Source organism: Microcebus murinus, chromosome 7 (assembly GCF_040939455.1).
Source record: "Microcebus murinus isolate Inina chromosome 7, M.murinus_Inina_mat1.0, whole genome shotgun sequence".
Lineage (NCBI taxonomy): Eukaryota > Metazoa > Chordata > Mammalia > Primates > Cheirogaleidae > Microcebus > Microcebus murinus.
Genome location: NC_134110.1, coordinates 41,979,204 through 42,000,627, shown reverse-complemented (window position 1 = coordinate 42,000,627; position 21,424 = coordinate 41,979,204). Strand labels below are relative to the sequence as shown.

Below are 21,424 nucleotides of genomic sequence, written 5' to 3'. Positions count from 1 at the left end.
GTCTGACTGATGTGTTCTTCTAAAGATTACCATGATGCCAAGTGACATGCAACTGTCATTGTTTTCTTATCACTTATGCATGTAAAGAAAATGATGTGAAATGTAGTCAGTCAATTGTGTTCTCTTCCTTAAGAAATTGGCCTGGCGAGGTGGCTCACGCCTGTAATCCTAGCACTCTGGAAGGCCTAGGCGGGAGGATTGCTCGAGGTCAGGAGTTTGTAACCAGCCTGAGTGAGAGACCCCGTCTCTACTAAAAATAGAAATAAATTAATTGACCAACTAAAAATATATATACAAAAATTTAGCCGAGCATGGTGACGCATGCCTATAGCCTGTAGTCCCAGCTACTCAGGAGGCTGAGGCAGTAGGATCGCTTGAGCCCAGGAGTTTGAGGTTGCGTGAGCTAGGCTGATGCCACGGCACTCACTCTAGCCTGGGCAACAAAGTGAGATTCTGTCTCAAAAAAAAAAAAAAAATAAATAATAATAATAATATTAAGAGCACATTATCAGTAAGGGAAAACTTTGGAGCAGAACCAGTTACAAGATTTACTCTGAAGACTGAGATGAATAAACCTTCAAGTTGAAGGCTTAATTACCTATAGTGACTGGAAGGAACATGCAAAGCTGGAGAGAGAAATACTGAGGTCTTAGAATACCCTAAAGATTCCAGCGATGGGGGATTTTAGTTTTTATTAAAAGGACAATTCTCCTTAAGAAGCACATAGCAACAAGTAAGCATGGATTTTATGGAGTTCCCTCAGATGGGTGGGGTTCAAGTGTCTAATCCAGGATAAAACTTTTTGTGACACTTATTTGAGAGCCAGTTTTCTAGCTTTGCTTCCTCTACCATAGTTTAGATTGCCTGCAGACTCAAAGGTAAGGGTGTAGCAGAACTCTTTTAAATGTTTCAAGAAGTTTTTGTTTTTAAGGTAAAGCAGTTTTTAAAACTGCCAACCCCAAATGGATGCTTTTAGTTCTCAGTAACTCATTGGAACTGTTGTCAAACAATAGTTCAGGCAACTAGTGTTCTTATGGCTCAACCATCACAAAAATAGTATTTTGTCAGTTTTACAAGTAAGCTCAATTTGAGTCTCAGTCCATCTTCTAACATTTGACTAAGACCTCAAACTGAATTTTAACAAGACTTGAAATACAGAACTTTTTTTTTCTATAGTGGTTCTTTATTTATAACGTGGGCTGAAGCAATTGTTACAATGTAGAAGGGAGACACATTACACAATTGTTATTTATACAAGTTTAGAACAAAAAACTGCACAGGGAGAGGTCAACTCTCAGTACAAACTAGCAACTAAACCACAATAATTTACCTTTAGAAAGGATTTCTTTATTTTTAGCTGTGACACTGCTTTTACAATATGCAAAAACACAAACAGAACTACCCAAGGTGTCTTGTCACATTCTTTCTACATTGAATTTGGCAACATTTTATATTTATTCCGATTATACTAACGTTTAAAAACTAAACAAGTGAAAAGCTGTACCAAGGTACAGTTACATCCATTTATTTCAAAAGGTTTAAAATACCACTTTTATCTATTGTGATTACCTTGCAGCGATTTCTGCTTTTGCAAAAACCATCTCAAGCATCATATGCACAATGCATCAGCTACTTTTAGTCATCAAGATTGGTGGGCTAAACCACAGGCACTACTGTTGCTTATATTCTGTAAAAGGAGCTTGTTTTTCAAAGAAAAAAGCTTAAATAGTTTCTAATAATCATGCCTTTGCTTTAAAGCCATAACATAAAATGTCCTTGAGCAATCACAGCAGTGTTAAATGTTAATATATAGAACAGTGACTATACAGGTACGTTACTCTCACATCCAATGCGGTTATGTATTAAAGCATAAGATTATGTCATTGAGGATCAGAGCCAACAGAAATCTGCAGGGTTGTGGGACCCACCAAACTCCTCGTCCTCGAGAAGTATGGTCACCAATGGGTGACACAACTGCTAAGAGGGCTTGCTTTCTTTTTTTAAACACTGTTGCCTTCTCCAAAGGTGATCCCTTTAAATCTACAAATCTCTGTTGGCTTTAAGGGATGGGTATTATAACAAATTTAACTTCCACTTAAAAAAGAAAAGACAAATCCATTCCAAAAAACATTACCTAGAATACAAAAAAAAGGACAGTATAGTGGTCAAGATTCCCAGTGACAAACAAATCCCCCTCTCTTCAGTGTTTAATATGAAGCCAATTATAACTGCTATTGATTTAAAAGAAGGTAAGAAAAACAAGCCCCTAAATTGGTAAACACATTGGCAAGTTGCTGGACTCTAAGCTGGTTACCCTTGTTAAATCCACTCGAGTTTTTTCAAAATATTTGGGCTTTTCAACGCACCCAGCCTGCTGGGCACAGTTAAGTAAAAGGCATTTGCTATATCTTAAGAATTCCCTGCTATCATTTTAAAATGTTTTCACATTTTTTAAACTGCCTTACCCTTTTGGATGTATTTGGATTCAATGAAAGTGAGTACGATCAACGAGAAACTGAGGTGGGGCATTCTACGTCTACCCAGTGGCAGCAGCATGCACGGGATTGGAGGTGGGTGCTGTGTGCAGTCAAGAGGAATCGTGGGAGAAAGGAAGTCCTTAAACACCCTACAGAAACAAACACTGCAATCCAGTATGGCTTATTCGGATGCATTTACCATGAAGCTACTAGAAATTCAACCTACGAGGCTACTCTTAAATGTGACAGGATCGGCTATGTTGACAGTGTGCCCCTCCCATGGCCCTCCCCCCAATCCCAACACAGTCTACCATTTCCAGATTTACTTCACTCTGAATATTGCTCATCAACTGTTACTCCTGCTTTTCCCCTCAGAACATAGTATATTGACTGAGGGTTTTACCTCTTACCCATTTTGTTTGTACATTAAAATAACTTGAATTTGCTTCTAAGCTAGACTACTACAATGCATCTACAAAAGCTTGCGGAAAAAAAAGAAGAGAGTGAAGTATAGTAAATTCTTTTCTGAAATTAACTACTTCATGGTTCCCCTACCCCAACCCCCCTCCCTTATGCATTTAAAATTTTACAAAGACTTGTAAAAAAGTTAAATGGAATTTGGCACCTTCAGAAAAATCAAAAGGGAAACTAAGATTAAAATGTGCAGAAAGAAAACTGTCAATATTTACAAATTAAAAGATCAAGATTATGTCAGTTACATATGTTGCTTTTAATTCTTATCTAAAGGTGTTGAGTACTTTCAAAAGAGCTGTATTCTGAGTTGCCTACAAAATCTTTTGTTTGATTATAGATTGGAATGGATCAAGACAAATTAGGTTTTATTAATTAAACAGTTCATTCCCCACTGGCAGCGTTTCTTGTGAGACTAAGAGAGCCTAAGAGAAGCGAGGGGCCGAGCGATCATTTGTCGTGGTCTTCTTCAGTTTCACGCCCCTTCGGATGGCGTTCAGCATGTCTTCTCCTTGTGGAGTATCTCTCGGGCTCAGGTCTGCAGGGTCACTCTCTGGAATCTGGCCTGGGGAGACAGTGGCACTTGGGGGATCCCTTTCCTGGTCTTCAGCCTCGCTTTCTGGAATCGTCTGCCTGTGCTCCTCGGGGATACTGGGCTTCGGGCCTGGAAGTGGAGGGTTGACGGAAGCTTGGCCACTCCACATTGAGGAGGGCATGCTGGTGACACCTTGGGGGCCCTCACCCACAGATGGCGACTCGGGGCTATGCTCACCCCGCTCCTCTGGCCCATCTGGAGGGGCTGGCAACACCCCAGGGAGGTCTGGGACGGTCGGGGTCTTGACAGGGATCACAGGTGTCTTGATGGGGATGGGGCCAGCTCCGATAGTCCCCCGGCGGACAGAAGGCTTGGTGGAAGGGGTCCGGCGGATGGTTGCAACCCCTGGGGTGACCATAGCAGGTCCGAGGGTGGTGGGGAGGCCAGCGGTCGAGGCTGGGCGCTTGGCTTGGAACATCCGTCGGTAGGACTGGCTGATGTCACTGTTTCTCGGAATGGTGGAGGATTTGTCGAACTCCTGCTGATCTGCCTCCTGGTCACCACTCACGGAGAAATAATCATAATCTGAAACTGATGATAGAGTTTGATTAGACACATCTAAGACAGCAGCTTTGCTTTTTGATTCTTCTGTGCTGGGAGGACAAAAAACACACGGAGCAGGATACACACACTGTCTCATCTGAAGCTTCTCCTGGCTTTCTGTCCTATCCTTAGCAAGCCTCAGCAACTGAGAACCCCCAGCAGGGATCTTCACTTTGTTCGTTGATGTGTCCTACGCACCTGAACAGTGCTTGACATGGAAGGCACTCAAATATCATCACGTGGGGGAGAAGGGAAAACTGCCAGGTTGCAGCAAAGCTACCTCCAGGCATCTCAGGAAGGAGTAAAGAGATGAAGGAGATCATTCTCCTATCTGGAACTCAACATGAGAAACAAACCTCAAACACACTAGCACAGGCCTTTCCATCTCCTGGTTAATTAACTGGTCAGGTGGGGGCTAGAAAAAGAATGGAGCTACTGGCAAGGAGACCCTGACACCAAGGAACAGCAACAGGTTCCATCAGTGCCACGTGCTCACTTCCTCTCAAGAAAAGGCACAATGCCAGTCTCAGGGTGACGGGGAGGGGAAGCTTAAAGACTAACCATCTCACAGCAGTGGTTCCAAACAGCAGTACCACTGACGACTTGGGCCACGTGAGGCACTGTTGCGGAGGGGATGGGGGTGTGCTGTGTATTATAGGATGTTCAGTAGCATCCCTGGCCTCTGCCCACTAGATGCCAGTGGCATCCTTCCGGTTGTGGCAACCAAAAATGTCTCCAGACATTTTTGTCTGGAGAAACATTTTGTCTTGGGGAACAAAAATCACCATCCACAGAGACTCAGTGTCTCAGAGAGGCGTTGACTGATGGATGGCAAAAATAGCTTGTGGTCCATTGTCACAGATGTTCCGGCTACAGATATCTGCATCCTGCCTGCACTGTGTGTGTGTGCTGGGGTTGGGGTGAGGCAGGCAGGTCCGAGGGAGTTTGGCTGGAATGAGTTAAGAGCTTGGGTGTGAGACTCTAACATGCCTTAGGTTCAAACTCTGGCTCTGCTATTTATTAGTTGTGTGAACATGAGCAAGTTACTGAGCCTCAGTTTCCACATCTGTAAAATGGGGATAAAAAACTTATCCCACAAGAGACTGTAGAGATTAAATGGGAAAATAAATACAAAGTACTTAGCACAAAGTGCTAAAACAAAAATGAAGCTATTACTAACAGCACGTGTCCCTATTCAGACTCACCCTCATGGTGAAAAATGAAAAAAGCTGTGAAAAGTCCAGATCACTTCTTCACCCAGCAGCTACCTGACAACTGCAGATCAACTCTCCACCGCACACCCACATGATGAAACCAATTCTGACACCCATCTGCTAGCCAGGGGGTAACAGGCGATTAAAATGAACTACTAGATTTCCTCTCCTCCCCCATGCTGCTCAGAAAGTCCAACCGCGACTCCAGGCTGCCCCGTACCTTGGGAGGGGATGGTGTCCTCAGAGCAGCACGGGGTGGTCGTCTGGGTGCTGTAGCCACTGGAGCACTGAAGCGAGTCCCGGCTGCTCCTCTGGGTGTCCAGCTGGAGGCCCCGCGACAGGGCCAGGGCCAGCTCCTCACAAGCCTCCATCTCCTCACCAGGCTGCAGGATGGAGGAGAGAGAGACGGTGTCCCTACAGACAAGCCACGAAGGCCATGAACCCCCACCTGGCGTCCCCAGAGCCTGTCCACACATTGCCTTTAGGAGGACTCAATGCCACTCCTATTCTGTCCTGTGAGCAGCACATTTCTGTGGTCCCAGGGCGCTACTGACTTGCTTGGGTCCTACCCAGGTTCTAGAAAGTTCTAGGTGTCTTGTTTCCACAAAAGGCTTTTTCCCAGGGGACTTCTACATGCCGCAGGACAGGAAGTGAGGGAATGGAGCCCAGGTCCCTCTAGCTGCAAGGCTGCCTCAGCACCCAGTTGGGCCTAAGTGGACCCAACAAACTATAGAGAACAAGAGCGTCACCCTGGTGGCAGCAGACACAGTCATGCTCCGCGGTCTCTGAGCCTCCTCGGCAGTGGCAGGCGGGCCGCCTGCGGCAGGGGGTCCTCCCCCGTTGGGGTCCGGCTCACGCTTCTCTTTGCGGCGCTGCAGAGTGTTCACCAGAGGCTGGTCGTAGGGGCCCGGCTTAGCCCAGTCCTAAGCAGAACAAGTGTGGTCAGGGGCCACGCCTCTGCCTCCAGTTGGAGGGCTGCAGTGACCCTTGGGGTAAGCTCAGGCTGGGACAAGCCAGCAGGCCTCTGCAGGGCAGGGCAGGGCGGGGGGTGGAAAACCCTTCGGGGGCCTCCTGGGTACTTCCCTTTTTCCTCATTACTGCCCAGAGATGAAAACCCTTCACCCACCAGGCAGGCAGCAGGAGACTCTTAGTTAACAGCCACCTAACAGGTGGCCAACATATGCTAAGGGCACCAGCCAGGGGAGCACGTCCAGCCCTTCTGTCTCCTTTAGCAACCGGCCTGTTCATGGAGTGGCCACCAGGGGGCACTAGGGCGACGCCAGCCGCTCTCCCTGCAGCTGGGCCTCTGATGCCCGGGAAGCTGGCCTCAAAGGGCACAGTGGGACCTTGTCCTCTCACGTCCCCAGCTAGGAAGGGAAGGTTCCCAGGGTCAGCAGAAAGACTTTGAGGAGTTTTGAGAAGTCCATGCAACCTGTGAGGGCTGAAGTCAAAATCTGCCCAAAAAGCTGGCAGCCGAGGGACCTACTTTTCACATCTGGGTCCTCCTCTCAAAACATAGTATAATATCAAAACAAAGTGCTCAAAATAAAGCATAGTATCTCCCTGGAGCACTCACTGAACTTGCCAGGAGATAATTGTAAAACTTCGTTTTTATATATTAAAGTAACTATGCTTTAACATAAAACAATCAAGACTGAAAACTAAGTCTGCGTGCACTTGTAAGTTAAACGCAATGACCCAAAACATACTTTGGGTCACGGCTCTGTTCCCATAGCCCAGCAGAGGACTCGCTAGGGGAAACGTCTGGGGAGCACGGCTGAGGAGGACAGACCCTCCCAGCCACCTAGAGCGGCCTCTGATAATGCCGAGCCCTCGGGCGGGCCCCAGGAGGGGATAAACCCAGCAGATGGCAGCTAGACGTGGAACTGGGCCTTTTAACTGGGAACTGACCAGCGCCACGTGGAAATCGCTGTCTTGGAGCTGCCCGCTGCTCTCCGGTTCTCCCCCAGTGGGAACTGACTGAGGGAGAGGCGTTATGGGGAAGAAGGCAGAGTGTGAGAGGAAGGGCGAGGGGAGAACCAGGGTGAGGATGGTGGAACAGAAGAGGGGTGAGCACAGAGGCAATGACAGGAGGAGAGGACAGGAGCGGGGAGGAGAGACACAAACCTTCCAGCTAGGGATCTGAGATGACGGGAACATGCCGGGCCCAATGGTGTAATAATGAGCGTAGTCTGGAAGGTGGACAGAGGTGACCCGAGGGAGCAGGCGGGAGGCAGGCAGGCAGTGGGGGAAAAGGCCTGCACCCACGGGCCCCACGTGGGAATCACTTGATAAACTACAGTGAGAAAACCCGTTAGACAACTGGAAACAAAACAAACAAGGGGGGGAAAAAAGGAAAAAAAAATTAATATAACAGGATGAGTGTGGAGGTACAAGATGGCATTGACATTCAAGGGAGGGGGAAACCTCAATATGTATAAATAAAACAAAGGGGGCTCTGCTGCTCACAGATGACCCATGATGCAAGAGAAACGAGCCAGGGTGCAAAGAATGCACAAGCATTTGACACCAAATAAGTATTTAGTCAAGGAAATATTTGACCTACATGGAGAATAGTTTGGAAACTGATCAGTGTCCTTAATTGGTGGCGTTCTCAATGGTTTTTGATTACATAACTAACAAAGCCTAATTTCACGGTGAGAGTGATTTTTTGCTCATCTCATTATGCAAATTAAAAAATGCTACAGCGGCTTCAGATGAATCAGTTCATTCTAGGTTTCCAAAATCATCACATGGATCAGGAGCAGACTCTGAATCAAGGGAAGGGGGCAGGGGTTTGCAAACTAAAAGGCAAAGAAAAGCACACAGCTTCTGACACAGTGACATGTCCCGTCCAGTGGTCCGGTGGGGGCCAGGGAACGGCAGGAGAGATGGATGTGCACACAACACCTGATCTGGGAAGATGCCTTCACACCTCCAAATTCCCCATACCCCTTCCTCTCCCTCGGGACGACCACACGGTCACTGTTCCACAGCCAGGCGCTCATTCTAGAAAAAACCCTCAGCCTCGTCCCACCCTCTGTCCCCAAGAGGAGCCCACGCTTGGTATCGATTCTGAGTTTGCAGGTTCCTGTGTCTGTGATGCCTGTGTACACGGCAGGCAGGGGTCGGGGGGTGGGCGGGGGAGGGAGACCAGGGCCGCCGTGGCTGCCACCTGGGCGGTCACCTTCTCTGTGGACACCCAGGCGCCCATGGTGGAGCCCGAGCTGACTGAGGTGGGAGAGCTGCACTCGCTCACTGACTGGCAGGTTTCGGAGGCTTCGGAGGAGGCCGAGCTGGACGAGTTCTGCAGCGGGGGAGGGACCACACGAGGGGACCGGACAGAAACCGAACCACACGCCACCAAATTATAATAATAAAAAAGAAAGAAGTGGGGGTGGGGAGGGCACGCACAGAGAGAGGGAGAGACAGACATATACACAGAAGAGGGAAGAATGAGAGAAGCAGAGGGTTAGGGTTACTTTCTCCCCAAAGTTGCACCCGCACAGAGGTTTGCAAGCCCTTGAAAGGAAGCACAATACCCAGCCAGCCCCAGACGCGCTGGGTTGTAGGGCTGCAGAGGACACGGATCGTGTCCTTTGCTGGCACCCAGAAGTGCGCCTGGCACTGGGGCATCCGGTCATGGCACTGGAAGTCCCAGCAATGCTGTGTTCTCCTGGGCTTTTCTTCATGTGCCACAGGCCCAGGTCCCCAGGGAGGCCCTGCCTGTCACGTTTCTCGTGTGCACAGGCATTATTTATCGCATGAGGGCTGACCCCTGGCTTGGGCTTTTGCTACAGGTCTGCCTACAATGGCTCTACTTCCTGGATTCCCTCTTCATCAAATGCAGCCTCTGGGTCCAGAAGGGAGGGTTTGGAGCAGGGAAGGCCTGTGGTCAGTGCAATGTTTCTGGTGGCCACTGTGGGGAGGGAGGAAGCGTCGAGAGGGGCCTCATTTGGGAAAACACCTTCATGCTCATCTACATAAACCTGAGTCCCCGCCAGGCTCCTAATGTCAGCCAGGACACAGGCTCCCAGCTTGGCTTTCTGCCCCTCGGCTGAGGCAGAGGGACGGCTCCTGTGAGCTCACCATTACACTGAGTTTCCAGTCTCGGACCTGGCACAAGGCAAGTGCTTAAGAAATACTAAATGGATGAGTGACAATGACCATCTCTTTCATGTAAACTGTGTCCCCGGGTACTGCCTTGTGTCCACCCAGGCACTTGCTCTAAGTTTTGTCACTGCTAGCTGTGCTCTCTGGCTTGCCGGCCGCAGCCCCACGCTTCTCTGCTGCGGAAAGTGCTCCTGCGTTCACTGTCAAGGAGGCCAGATTCACGTTTCTGTCCCTTTCACCCACAAAAGAAAGAAGGGGACAAAGGTTTAGCTTTCCTGTCCTGAAAGGGCAAGGGACCAAAAAGACAATCAATAACTCGGGGGCCCGCGTGGGCTGCAGCGAGGAGAGGCCACACGGTGGACGGACGTCCCCGCTGCACCCCGCGAGCACGGCCTGCTCAGCAGCCCAGACCTGGAGTGCTAAGGTTTAAAGTCACGTTTCTGCCACTTTCCAGCTGAGTGACTGTGGACGTAAAGCCCGCTAAACTTCAATTTTCTTTTTTCATCTTTAGATGTAAGTAAGAGCCACTTATTATAATTTATCAGGACTGTTTATCTTGGTTCCTCTAATTCAAGATGGGGCGACCCGCCCCAGGACTGCAGGTCCCCATTTCTTTTGACTTCTGCTCATTTTTTTCTAAAGAACCTCTTGCTTCAGATGGAGTGAACGGCTCTAGGGAGAGACCCTCACTTAAGACGCGGCCCCACTCCCGGGCATAGGCGGGTTAAGGCACAATGGGGAAAGAGTGGAGGCAAGAAAACGGGCGGACTCGGAACGAACTCCATCGCTTGGCCTCGGTCTAGACCCGTGCACGGGGCGGGGAGATGAGGGTTCCTGCCCCGCCCCAGGGGTGTGCTCCCTTCCCCCCCTCAATAACGCCACCTTCAGGACACTGTACCTTCTGGTTCATGTGATTTGTACAATTTCCTTCAATTTCCCCTCTATCATTCTAAGGAGCCATAAGGCCTTTTTTTAAAGATAGAATTCGATTAAATTTTGTAGCATCCTGAGCTCATTAGAACTAGCCTAGAGTTGCTATCCAAGCATGTCCTGGGCATGGGCTTTCAGATTTAAGTCAACCCAACACACCCCCGTTGCTTTCCTCCAGTTATCGGAGGCAGAAACACTCTGCTTCAGCCCGATGTGCACACGCGGTTTGGGGATGGGAAGGCCAAAGCACGTGCCTCCCTGTTTTAGGAAGGGCTGTCAGTGCACCACAGCACGTTAATTTTCAGTCGATTAAAACCGAATGCACAATTATGCGACACATTAGAACAGCCTCAGAGGACCCGCAGGCTCCTGCTTGCAAGCCACACAGGTATGGTTTAGTACAGCACATGGCGGGGCTGGGGGACACCTCACAGAGCAAGCCAAAGCACCACAGCTGGGACAAGCACTTTAAAACTAGAGCCGTGGCTCCTGGCTCTATGTGTTTCCATGTGAAACCGAGTGTCCAGCCAAGGAACAGACAGAGAGGCCACAGTGCCCCAGGATGGCTGAAAAATGCTAAAGGGAGCCCTGAGCCGAGGCAGGGCCTGCGGCGCTCTGGCACAGGCTTCCCAGCAGGTGGCGCTGTGGGCACCCAGCATTCTGGATGCTGTGCTGCTAAGCGTTCAGCCAGAGGACACCCAGTGGCACTAAGGGAGAGAGGACAGAGAGGGGGTCACATACACTGACCATGCACAGGAAGAGTGTTCCGACGCCCGCCCCAGCTCGCGCTTGCGGCTCCAGCTGGAACCATCGGGCAGGGCTGCTCCTAGCACCATCGAACCCACACCGCCCCTTCTCCCAGATCAAAGTGCGACAGCGTTATCTGCAGAGGCAGATAAAGGGAACCCGAGAGTGCCAAGGAAGGGTGTCTGAAGCGCTACTATGCAATGATAAAATCTCAGCCATTCAGGGAGAGCTTGAGTGGGACAACTGAGGGTGGCCCTGTCGCCCGGGTGCCTGTTAATTACAGCATCACGCCAGGCTGGGCACTTACAGTGTCGCCAGAGAATGGCCAAGTTCTTTTAGTCTGTCTACTTAGGTGCGAGAGCTCCCCAGATCAATGTGGTAACCCCCCAGGCGTTACCACCATGCAGAACAGGCTGCAGACCCAACTTACAGGCTCTGCCTTTGGGGATCGACACAGCCAAAGATGAGAAATTAAACCAGAGGTTTCTCGAGTCAGCAGGCAGGGGTCTGTCCAAGCTGAGGCCCTTCACAGTGGTCAGGGCACCAGGGGTGACGGCTGCTCCTGGAGCCCGGGCACGCTTACCTGGTTGGGGGCCTCTGGCGGCATGGGGGACGGTGACTTGGACTGGAAGGCGTCCTGGGATATGAATCCCGAGTCATGGGAGGACACGCTGGAGAGCCTCACGGGCGCCTGCTGGGCCAGGTTGGAGCTGCGGTAGCGGTAATGCGAGCTGGGGGAATGCGAGTGGGAGCCGCTGGACCGGGAGTCGCTGCTGTTGACGCTGTTCAGGCTGCTGTGGGGACGGGCAGAGGTGGGGGATGCCGAAGGTGGGGGGGTGAGAGGAAGGGGAGAGGGGCAGAGGGGGAAGAAGCAGGGCATAATGCGATCAGTTCTCTGTGCTCAGAAGCAGCACAAACCGTGAGACATGTTTCAGGACACCAGGTCATTAAGCTGGTAAACAAAAGGCTTTTTTCACGTGGGCAAGGGGGAAAAATAGCCGCCAGGACTCAGGTCTCTGAGTGCAACGTGGCATTCTTAAGACGGGGGTCTGGCATGCTAAAAATCAAGGGCTGCTAAAATCAGCTCTGCTGTGTCATCTACCACCAAAGCTAGGGCAGCCGATGACAGTGGCATGAAAAGGGACAGGGCTAATCTTATCCACTCATCTGCCTGCAGGAACCATGACCCTGTGGCAAACCCACTAAGGCTTCAGCATGACGTGGTCAGAATGTCCTTAGATGGACCATCTGGGTCCAGATGACTAAGGTTGACACAGCCAACCATGTCCATGGATTCCCTGCAGTGACTTCACCTCTGGGGGGTGCCTGGTGAGGATCATCAAAGAGAACCTCAGCAAATCAACTCAGTATGTTTGTGTGCATGTGTGTTACCTTTTATTGACAAAGGGATTCTTTCATTAGTGGTTTTACCCTGACCCCAGGTGTTTCTCTGTTAAACTCTCCATGGGTCTGGTATAATAATAGTACACCTGGCAACAGGCAAGCAGCTTTCAGTGACTAAAGGCAATCAATTTTCAAATGTTTGCTTCTGAGATGGAACAGTAAACAGGATGTCAAAATCATGACACACCCCCACTAGGTGTTCTATCTGCATTCCATCTCTAGTCCCAAGAAACACACTCTACAAGCTGTAGAAAACTCAAATTATGAAAAAGAGAAAACTGAACAGAGTCCCATGGGCCAAACAAGCAGAGTTGAAATATATAAAGGGCAATTGTAGAAACACCTGAAGGGCTGAAATAAACAACCCAGCCTGGGATTGGAAAGTCTGTGGTTCTGCTCCTAATGCTGCAAAATAATTTGTTTTGCAAACTCTGGCAGCTAACAAGGTAGTCAAGGACGGCGTGGTTGTCCTACGCTAAGATTACACGGTGCAAATGTCCAGATGGATAAAGGGAATGTGCTGGAGGAAAAATCGTATTTATCAGGGGTAAATATCATGACTTTTGCCTTTCTCACCAATCAATCAGAAGAGGGCATTTGGGAACAGGCAGTAAAGCTCAGGACAACTGCACCCCAGCTGCCTCATAGTTGCAAATGTCAGTGCAACATGGTTTTCTACTTAAACTAAAATTGTAAGGAAGAAAAGATACCCACACAACTTTGTTTTGTACTAATGAGAGAAATTTTTCTCGGCTACCAAAAAGAAAATAAGCTTGTTTCTCTTTTCCTCTCTCTACCCCCCACAGAGCCTATTAAAAATGACAAGAAACCAATCAACATCTTCAGGGGCAGAATGTCAGGATGTTCCATCTTAAGTTTGAACTTCCTGTTAAGTGTATATTGTACAAGCTCAAGTGTGAAAAGAAACATATAGCAGGGTATACACGGACATCCCCAAGTACAAATGTAGCAGCTCTTTGCTCTCAGTGCTAATACACACAAAGCAGAAACTCATTTGGCTTTAAAAACTTAAATAAAAACATTAGCAGGACTAGCATACCAAGAAAAGTAAGTGATATATCATGTTTCCATCTTTTGAGGAGGATGAACTTTCCTAGTCAGAAAACCAAGAACGGTCTTCTGACAAAAGACTGCTAGGCAACAGTTCTGCAGAAGGCAGAACTATTCCAGAAGATTCTGAATATGTTGCAATAGGTAATGGTACCAGTTAACAGAGCAGTGGTGGTGGTGGTGGTGGTGGTAATTGCAGTGATAGTACTGGCCAACAGAGCAAGAACTCTATTTACCTTATGAAACCCTAAGACAGGCCAGGCGTGGTAGTTCACGCCTGTAATCCTACCACTCTGGGAGGCCAAGGCAGAAGGACCACTCAAGGTCAGGAGTTCGAAACCAGCCTGAGCAAGGGTGAGACCCCATCTCTACTAAAAATAGAAAGAAATCAATTGGCCAACTAAAATATTTAGAAAAAATTAGCTGGGCATGGTGGCTCATGCCTGTAGTCCCAGGTACCTGGGAGGCTGAGGCAGTAGAATTGCTTGAACCCAGGAGTTCGAGGTTGCTGTGAGCTAGGCTGACGCCATGGCACTCTAGCCTGGGCAATAGAGTGAGACTCTGCCTCAAAAAAAGAGGAAAAAAAAGAAACCCTAAGACAAAAGTTTGAGGGGAAAATGAGGGCACACGCCATTGTTACTTCTTTCACTTGTTCTGGCAACAAGGAGCTCAGCCTGTATAAGAATCAACCGAGGCTCACACCTTTTTAGTCCTTCTGGTTTTCACTCTGCTAAACGGGAGAATCAAATTCGCTCTCATAAAATTGGAAAATCCCTCCAACATGCAAGTGAGAGAGAGCGAGGTACATCCACTAGTCTAGGACTAATGGGGTTTTCTTTCTGATCCAAAATTAATCCAGAGACTAAAGAGTGAGACCAAAATTACTAGCATTCTTTCCACTGATCATCTCTCCATTTCCTGTTGAAAATGAGCCATTCAAAGAGATAAAGACTGGCTCTACTGCCCACATTAGCCTAAGGAAAAATGACCTGTCCTGAAAGCGGGAGTGGACTCCAGCTTCACTTACCTGCAGACACTTGACTTTCTGGACATGGTGGTGCTGGGGGAAGAGGGTGGCGTCTGATAGGACCAGCTGTAATCAGAACCTTTCAAGTCCAAAATCACCTAGGGGACAGAGCCAGCTGGGTAAGTGAGGTGCCAAGAAGGGAAGGAATCATTAGCCATCAAATCTTAACATCTACCATAACATCAGAATGCTGCCATCACAAGGGGTAGGATTAAAGAAAAACAATGTTAAGTTAAAAAAATTTTTTCTTTAATTGCAGAACTATACCACCAAACCATGAATTGTCATAATCTTTTTCTGAAAAAAAAGCACAACTATAATTAATGGGAGGGGGGGAAGGAAAAGGACAACCATGAAATATCAGAGGGAGAGGAGAAAAAAAAAAAACTACAGTGACCCATTAACAATTTACAAGAGCCATTTATACCCAAGGCAGCACCAATAAGGCAATAATGGTTTCCGGACTTACTAATCATACATTTTAACCACTTGATATTCAATGATCACTTGGGTCCTATTTGACCAGGACTAGAAATTTGAGAGCCCGACAGAATCAAAAGCAAGCCATATCTGTCACAATTATTCCTACGGCCACCTCCCTTGCTTGACAAAGAGCCACTTGAGCATAAGGTCCACCTCTTATTCACATAAGAGACACTCAATAAATGTCTGTTTATTGAGTGAATGCATGCATGTTCTGGTCTAATGAAAGCAATTTCACAGAACAGAGAATACAAGCTCCCAAATTTGTCTTCTGAGCTGGCTCTCCAAGGAATCCATAAGAATTGTATACAAAGGGCATGTGCTTCTTCAGCTGCTGCACCAAATGTGTCTCTTCACACTTGGTATAGTGGTATGTGACATGAACCAAATGAATAAAGCATAAAAAATGTCATCGTTTTCAAAAGACAAGAGTGATCTCTATGCATTGCTCAATTAGAATGAGAGAAATGGAGACTGTTCTGACAATGACAACCAAAACATACCACTGTCATGTTCCTATGAGGGTTTACTCCTAGAGGCTGGATGACCACAGTGGTTAAGTGCATGGCATCTGGGACTCGACCACTTGGTTCAAGTCCCAGTTCCACTGCTTACTAGCTAGGCGAAGCTGGTTAAGTGACTTCATCTCTCAGTGCCTCCTTGTCCTCCTCCGTAAGATGGGCGTAACATGAAGATGAACTGAGGACGTCTGGGTAAAGACCTCGGGACAGTGCCTAACACACAGCAGGTCCCACCCAATGGCCAGCTATGACGACGACCATATATTACAATGTAAAGAACACGGTGACACATGAATAGGAATTGAGATATGATAAATGCCACGAGGAACAACACTCAGGGCCTTGAACTTTTCTCTCTGTGTTTTGTTCCCCTGAGTGCTTAACCCAGGACTCCTACCTGTTCACTTGAGGAGGGCAGTTTGTGAGGGTCCATGGTCAGGCTTTTTAGATCTTCCGATATGGTCTGAAGGTGGGTTATTTCCCCCAGCATTGAGATTTCTTCCTCCTGGAAGAAAAGCCATTCATAATGCATTATTGTCATGAGTGATTCACTTCATCGTCTTACTCCAACTGTTTTTATTAGGGTCACTGTATGACCCTTTCGACCATTCAGAAAAGGCACCGTGGGACAGGAAGATCTCTGCTGAAGGCACTATGTGCCCTTTCTTTTGGGAAATGGAAAGGAAAAAGACATCTGCCATCATTGTGGAGTGACCCATGTGCCAGGGACCGTGGTGAACACGTGTGGGGGAGTGCCAGGCCTGCACGGGTCGTGGGACTGCATGCCCTCACGGCATGCCACAGCATTCCCCCCCCCCCACGCGCTAAGGCCCCTTTCTGAACTGGCTCAGCTTCAGTGGATGACACGACTTGGAGATACCTTGGTCCAGACCTTTGTGAAGTTCATGTGTGTTCAACAGAGGTTAACCATCCCCCTCTCTCTTCTGTTGTTCCACCAACTTAATAAATGGCAAGTAAGGTGGGAGCCAGGAACTATTAAAGAAATATCCCATTCACTTTGCCAAAATGCCAGGCTGGGACAGCGGGCCCCAGCAAGAACGCTCCATGGAAAAGTTCTATGCTCAGGGCAACGACTCGAATCCAGATGCTTTGCTAGGGCTGAGGAATTGAGCTGGTGCCTTATCAGATTCAAGAATGCTCACGGCAGAAGTTACCAATTATGGGATGCAAATGATTTACTAAAAAGTCAAGTCGGAACTGATTCATGGAGCTTCTTCCTACATCCACCTTACGGTCATTCCTTGATATTCAGCATGAATGGTAAGTCTCCAAACCACCTGGAGAGCTTGTTTAAAAAGCAGATGAGTGGGTCCCCCCCCCCAGAGTTTTAGATTCAGTGGATCCAGGCTGGGCCCAAGAACTTGCATTTCTAACCAGTTCCCAGGTGATGCTGCAGACCTGGGGACCCCACTTTGAGAACCACTCTTCTAGGGCTTTCCTGGCTTGGAGAGAAAAAGTAAAGTAGAATAACTGGTGCTAAGAACTGTGAAGGGGGAGCAGGCCATGTGCTCTCAGCACCCTGCAGAGAATCGCTGGTCTGTACAAGTGACACCACCGTCACGATTCCAGACACGCAGCAGACTCTGGGTGACCCATAAAGAGGGAAAGCCTCCTCCACACTTACAATCACTGGCCGCAGCATGGAGATGAAGGTGCAGAATCGGCCTCGTTCTTCAATCAGAGCCTTCCGGACGGCCTGCTTTTCTGTTTCTTCCAACAAGAGATATTTATCATTGACATCTTGGAGGGCGCTGTCCAACTGAGGCTGGATGTCACCTCTCCCTGAAAAAAAAACAAAGACCCAAGCACGGCTTGCTGAAACACTAGCTTCTGGAACAAGCAATCCTCCCTGGGGTCCTTGCTGAAGTCAAAAACCACAATTTTCCAGGACTTAAATAAATTATTTCTTTATACCCAAAAAGGATTTAAGGTGGCTATTTTCCTAGGCCAAGCCATTTCTAATTTCCAATGCCCAAAGGGCATATTTATACTGTTTATTCATAACATGGAAAATTTCCTGGGGTGGCTCTTCATGACTTGCCTTCTTGCCTTTCGTAACACACACAGAGCCTTCTGCCAACGAAACCCTGGGACACATAGCCAGACAGTATTCTTTCTTTTTAGAACATTCTGAAGAGGCTAAGCGAGGTAGAAATAAGGTAAGGGCTATGGATGTTTCCAAAAATGGGCACAAGCTGGCTTTGTTGGGTTGACCTGAGTCAAGGAGACTTTGGGCAGACGTTTCTGTCCCTGAAGACAAAGGTGGCAAGCAGCAGCTCTCCTGGCTTTTGGGCCCCCTGGGGATCCTTGGCAGTTAGTTTAAGTCCCTAGTGGAGAGTCCTGAATGCTCTTCCTGTAAAAGGAGCCCAGTAACAAAAAGACCTTCTCTGGTGCAAAACTGAAGGCAGAGTCTCTGCTATGCCTGGCCCATGTTTGGGAATTGTCTGGCCAGGTCCCCAGACCTCAGTTATATGGAGACAACCGTTGACTTTAAGACAGGATGTTAACCTTTTAAACAACTCCAAAACATGGTCAGTAAACTATCTTTGTAAATAAAGTTTTATTAGAACACAGCCATGTGCATTCATCTACATGTTGCCTACACCTGCTCTTCCAACAGTGGCAGAGTGGAATAGTGTGAAACAGACAGACAGCTTGGCCCTGAGACCACGGCTATTTGGCCCTTTGCAGAAGTCATTAGCTGCACTAGAAGATAAACATGGGCAAACAGGCATTGCACCTGTGGGAGCAGCTACTGTAGTCTGATCTGCAGGTGGCGACAGCGGTGTGACCACAGGGGAAACCAGCTCATGGGCTTCCACACTGGGCTCCCCATGTGGTGTGTCACCTATCACCTAAACCAGAGAGAGAATTTCTAAACTCCTTCAGGGCAGGGTTTTGGCCTTTCCCAGCACAGCCCCCAGTACAATGTCACGTGTGTACAGAGCCAAGGGTTCAAGAATTATCTAATAGTTTTAAACTCAGAACGTTAAAGCTAGGAGGAGCCTTAGGGGTTATCCAGTTGGGCCAAGATGCTCGTGTTTCCATGGAGGTCAAGACCTAGAGAAGTGAAGGGACTCATCCAAGGCCACTGGCAGCAAGGCTCAGAGCCACAGTACACCCACACAGCCCGTTCTCCTCTGCCCCACCACCTCCAGCCGAGGGAATGAATTCCACCGCCTTGTAGGAAGGGCCTTTACCTGTTACCATCTGCCTCTCGTAAGAATGACATAGAGAACATTAAATGCAATGTGCCATTTGGTTTTAAGAAAGAAACGGTCAGGGAAAATTGTCTTAGATGTAGGAATGTATTCTGTATTTTCTCTTATAAGCAGATGAGAAAACTTAATTTGGAGCAAGAGACAGGCTTAAAGAATATCCCAATAGAAAAGGTAGTCCAATAAGAAAAAGTTATTTCTCAAGGCAATCAGCAAGTTCCAAATTAGCACATAATGAGAAAATTATATGCAGTCCAAGATCACCCTTGAAAATGTCTTACATGGACATCGAAGAGAGTATGCACAACTTTGTGTGTATAACTCTCTCACCAGGCAAGTGAGTACAAATATATGATATATACAATATAGCCTCTAAGTCCACAGAGGAATTTTATCCAACAATTACAGTAGTCTCTGCGTATCCACAGTTTTTCTTAATGCAGCTTCAGTTACCTGAAGTATAGTACGAGGGGATATTTGGGGGTGGAGAGAAACCAGAGGGGGAGAGAGAGAGAGAGAGAGACAGACAGACAGACACACACACACCACATTCACATAGCTTTTGTTACAGTATACTGTTATAACTGTACTATTTAGTTATTGTTGTTAATCTCTTACTGTGTCTAAATTATACATTAAACTTTATCATGGGTATATACATGTAGGAAAAAAACACAGTGTAATATATACAGGGCTCAGTACTATCTGTGGTTCCAGTTATCCACTTGTGGTTTTGGAACATATTCTCTATGGCTGAGGTGGACTGCTGTATGTAAGAAATATGCTACCTGAGAAGTTTCAGCATATTTTCAAGGTGACCCACTCACCTTTTCTTCCATTTAGTCACCATCTACTCCTCAGAGTAATTCTTTACCATTTCTTCAATTTCTCCCTCAAGGATGTAGGAAGAGTCATCCCTATACATTAACCTGGCCACCTGAGCCATTGCATTCTCCCATTCTCTGGGGGCACTTACGAGGGGGTCTTCTCATGGAGACCTATCACCTATGGCCGATGGCTCACAGAGGGAAGGCTGGCTGTCACTAACACTGTGAAACTGTGGTTTTCTCTTCTCCTATTTTAAAATGCTGACTTGTGCAACTGAATCCACATGTATTTAATGTGCACATGATGCAGGCCCACTGGTAGGAAAGCTCTGGAACACCATAAACTCTTACTTTTTCTCTGCAACCTACAAAATAGCTTGGCCAATCCCGAGCCTTGCTGGGTGAGGCCACGTGGTTTGGGGCTGGTCTAGGAGGCTTCTTTATGTCTCTCAATCTCTCCCATGATGCTTTAATAACAAAACATGGAAGGCTGCAGACCATGTCAGAATGTTCTTAACTTTGGTAGGGAAGGGTGTCGGGAAGTTGGGAGATGGCAGATTGAAATACATAATGCTTGATCAACCCTGCTTGGATGTGCTTTGACTATGGCAGCAATTGTTTTAAACAACCACCTGTGGTTATAAGAAATTAGAAAAATATGTATCTTTACTTCCTTTCACAAGTTATGAGACACATGTCTACCTATAATATATTAAAAAATAGATCTACATAGGAAAGAAGGGAACAGAACCAAGAGTTATCTAATTTGGTAAGTACATATTTAAATTATTCTATGATTATAGCAAAGTTAAATATGTATTATGTAATGATGAAAGGTCTCTCAAACTGTAGTATTCTAAAATAAGTATAATCTGTAAAGACTGCTATAATTATAGTTATAGTGAGAACATTCCATTCAGGATATATCATAACCTAAAAACACAATGTTTATTTCTTAAATCCACTAACACAACATATAATTATATTTATAAAAAAAAAAAAAACGAGGAAGAAATTATTCCATGTTCCAGTTGGATGTATTGGTTTTAAGATATAAAGATTTTTCTGAGGTCCACAAATTCCGAGTTGTACTGACGCTGATTTAATATATACAAAAGCCCATTCGTTCCACTGCTGACTCCTTATGCACAGGTCCTGGCTATTCCTGCTCCCATGCGGACTTGTTCCAGCCGCTTGTCTCACCTCTGCTACCTCCACCCTCACTGGGCCATCATGATCTCTCACTGGGGCAGCTTCAATGGCCCCTAATGCATTACCCCGACTGCACCTAGACCAGCTCGCCCAGAGCAACCCCGAATTACTTTCAAAATGCAAATATTGTCACTCCTTTTCAATACCTCCCATTGCTCTCAAGAATACTCCAATGTTCTTAACATGGCCTGCCCTGCAAGGCATTCAGGGTCCCACCTGTCCATCTCACAGCCTCGGACTTCTTGGGCCACTCTTCCCCTCCCTTTCCCTTTCATCCTCTGGGGTCTGGGCACTGTCTCATCTTCACATACACTCTCCTCCTCCTTGTGCCTAACACCAGTTCATCCTGCAGGTCTGGCTTAATTCTGGATCCTTCAGGGACGCCCTCCTTGAACCCTCTCCCCAGATTGGGATTCTCTTACTTGATCTTGGAAGTTCCTTATACTTATCCTTCACAGCACTCCTCCCCACTTGGAATTTCGTCTTTATTTCTCTAGTTATTTGATTGACATCAGTCTCTTATACTGACCGTGCAGCCCCACGAGGGCAG

The 21,424-nt window shown here is 47.4% G+C and overlaps 1 protein-coding gene across 11 annotated transcripts in view; it reads right to left on the bottom strand.

Annotated features, from left to right (window-relative positions):
* Positions 1 to 1,161: 1,161 nt before the first annotated feature.
* MTSS1 (MTSS I-BAR domain containing 1) overlaps positions 1,162 to 21,424 on the bottom strand; it is a 154,891-nt gene continuing 134,628 nt past the window's right edge. For 2 of the 11 annotated variants that reach the window (XM_076005038.1, XM_076005039.1), the window contains 8 exons: positions 17,242 to 17,399; positions 15,994 to 16,101; positions 14,593 to 14,690; positions 11,674 to 11,881; positions 8,488 to 8,607; positions 6,050 to 6,223; positions 5,521 to 5,683; positions 1,162 to 4,074 (listed from right to left, as the gene is read on the bottom strand). In XM_076005038.1, coding sequence (XP_075861153.1) covers positions 3,374 to 4,074; positions 5,521 to 5,683; positions 6,050 to 6,223; positions 8,488 to 8,607; positions 11,674 to 11,881; positions 14,593 to 14,690; positions 15,994 to 16,101; positions 17,242 to 17,399 — 1,730 coding nt within the window. In that variant the 3' untranslated portion in view covers positions 1,162 to 3,373. Of the gene's footprint in view, positions 4,075 to 5,520; positions 5,684 to 6,049; positions 6,224 to 7,427; positions 7,623 to 8,487; positions 8,608 to 11,673; positions 11,885 to 14,592; positions 14,691 to 15,993; positions 16,102 to 17,241; positions 17,400 to 21,424 lie in introns of all 11 variants that reach the window. The other 9 variants (XM_076005037.1, XM_020289015.2, XM_020289012.2 and 6 more) reach the window with 5 other exon arrangements.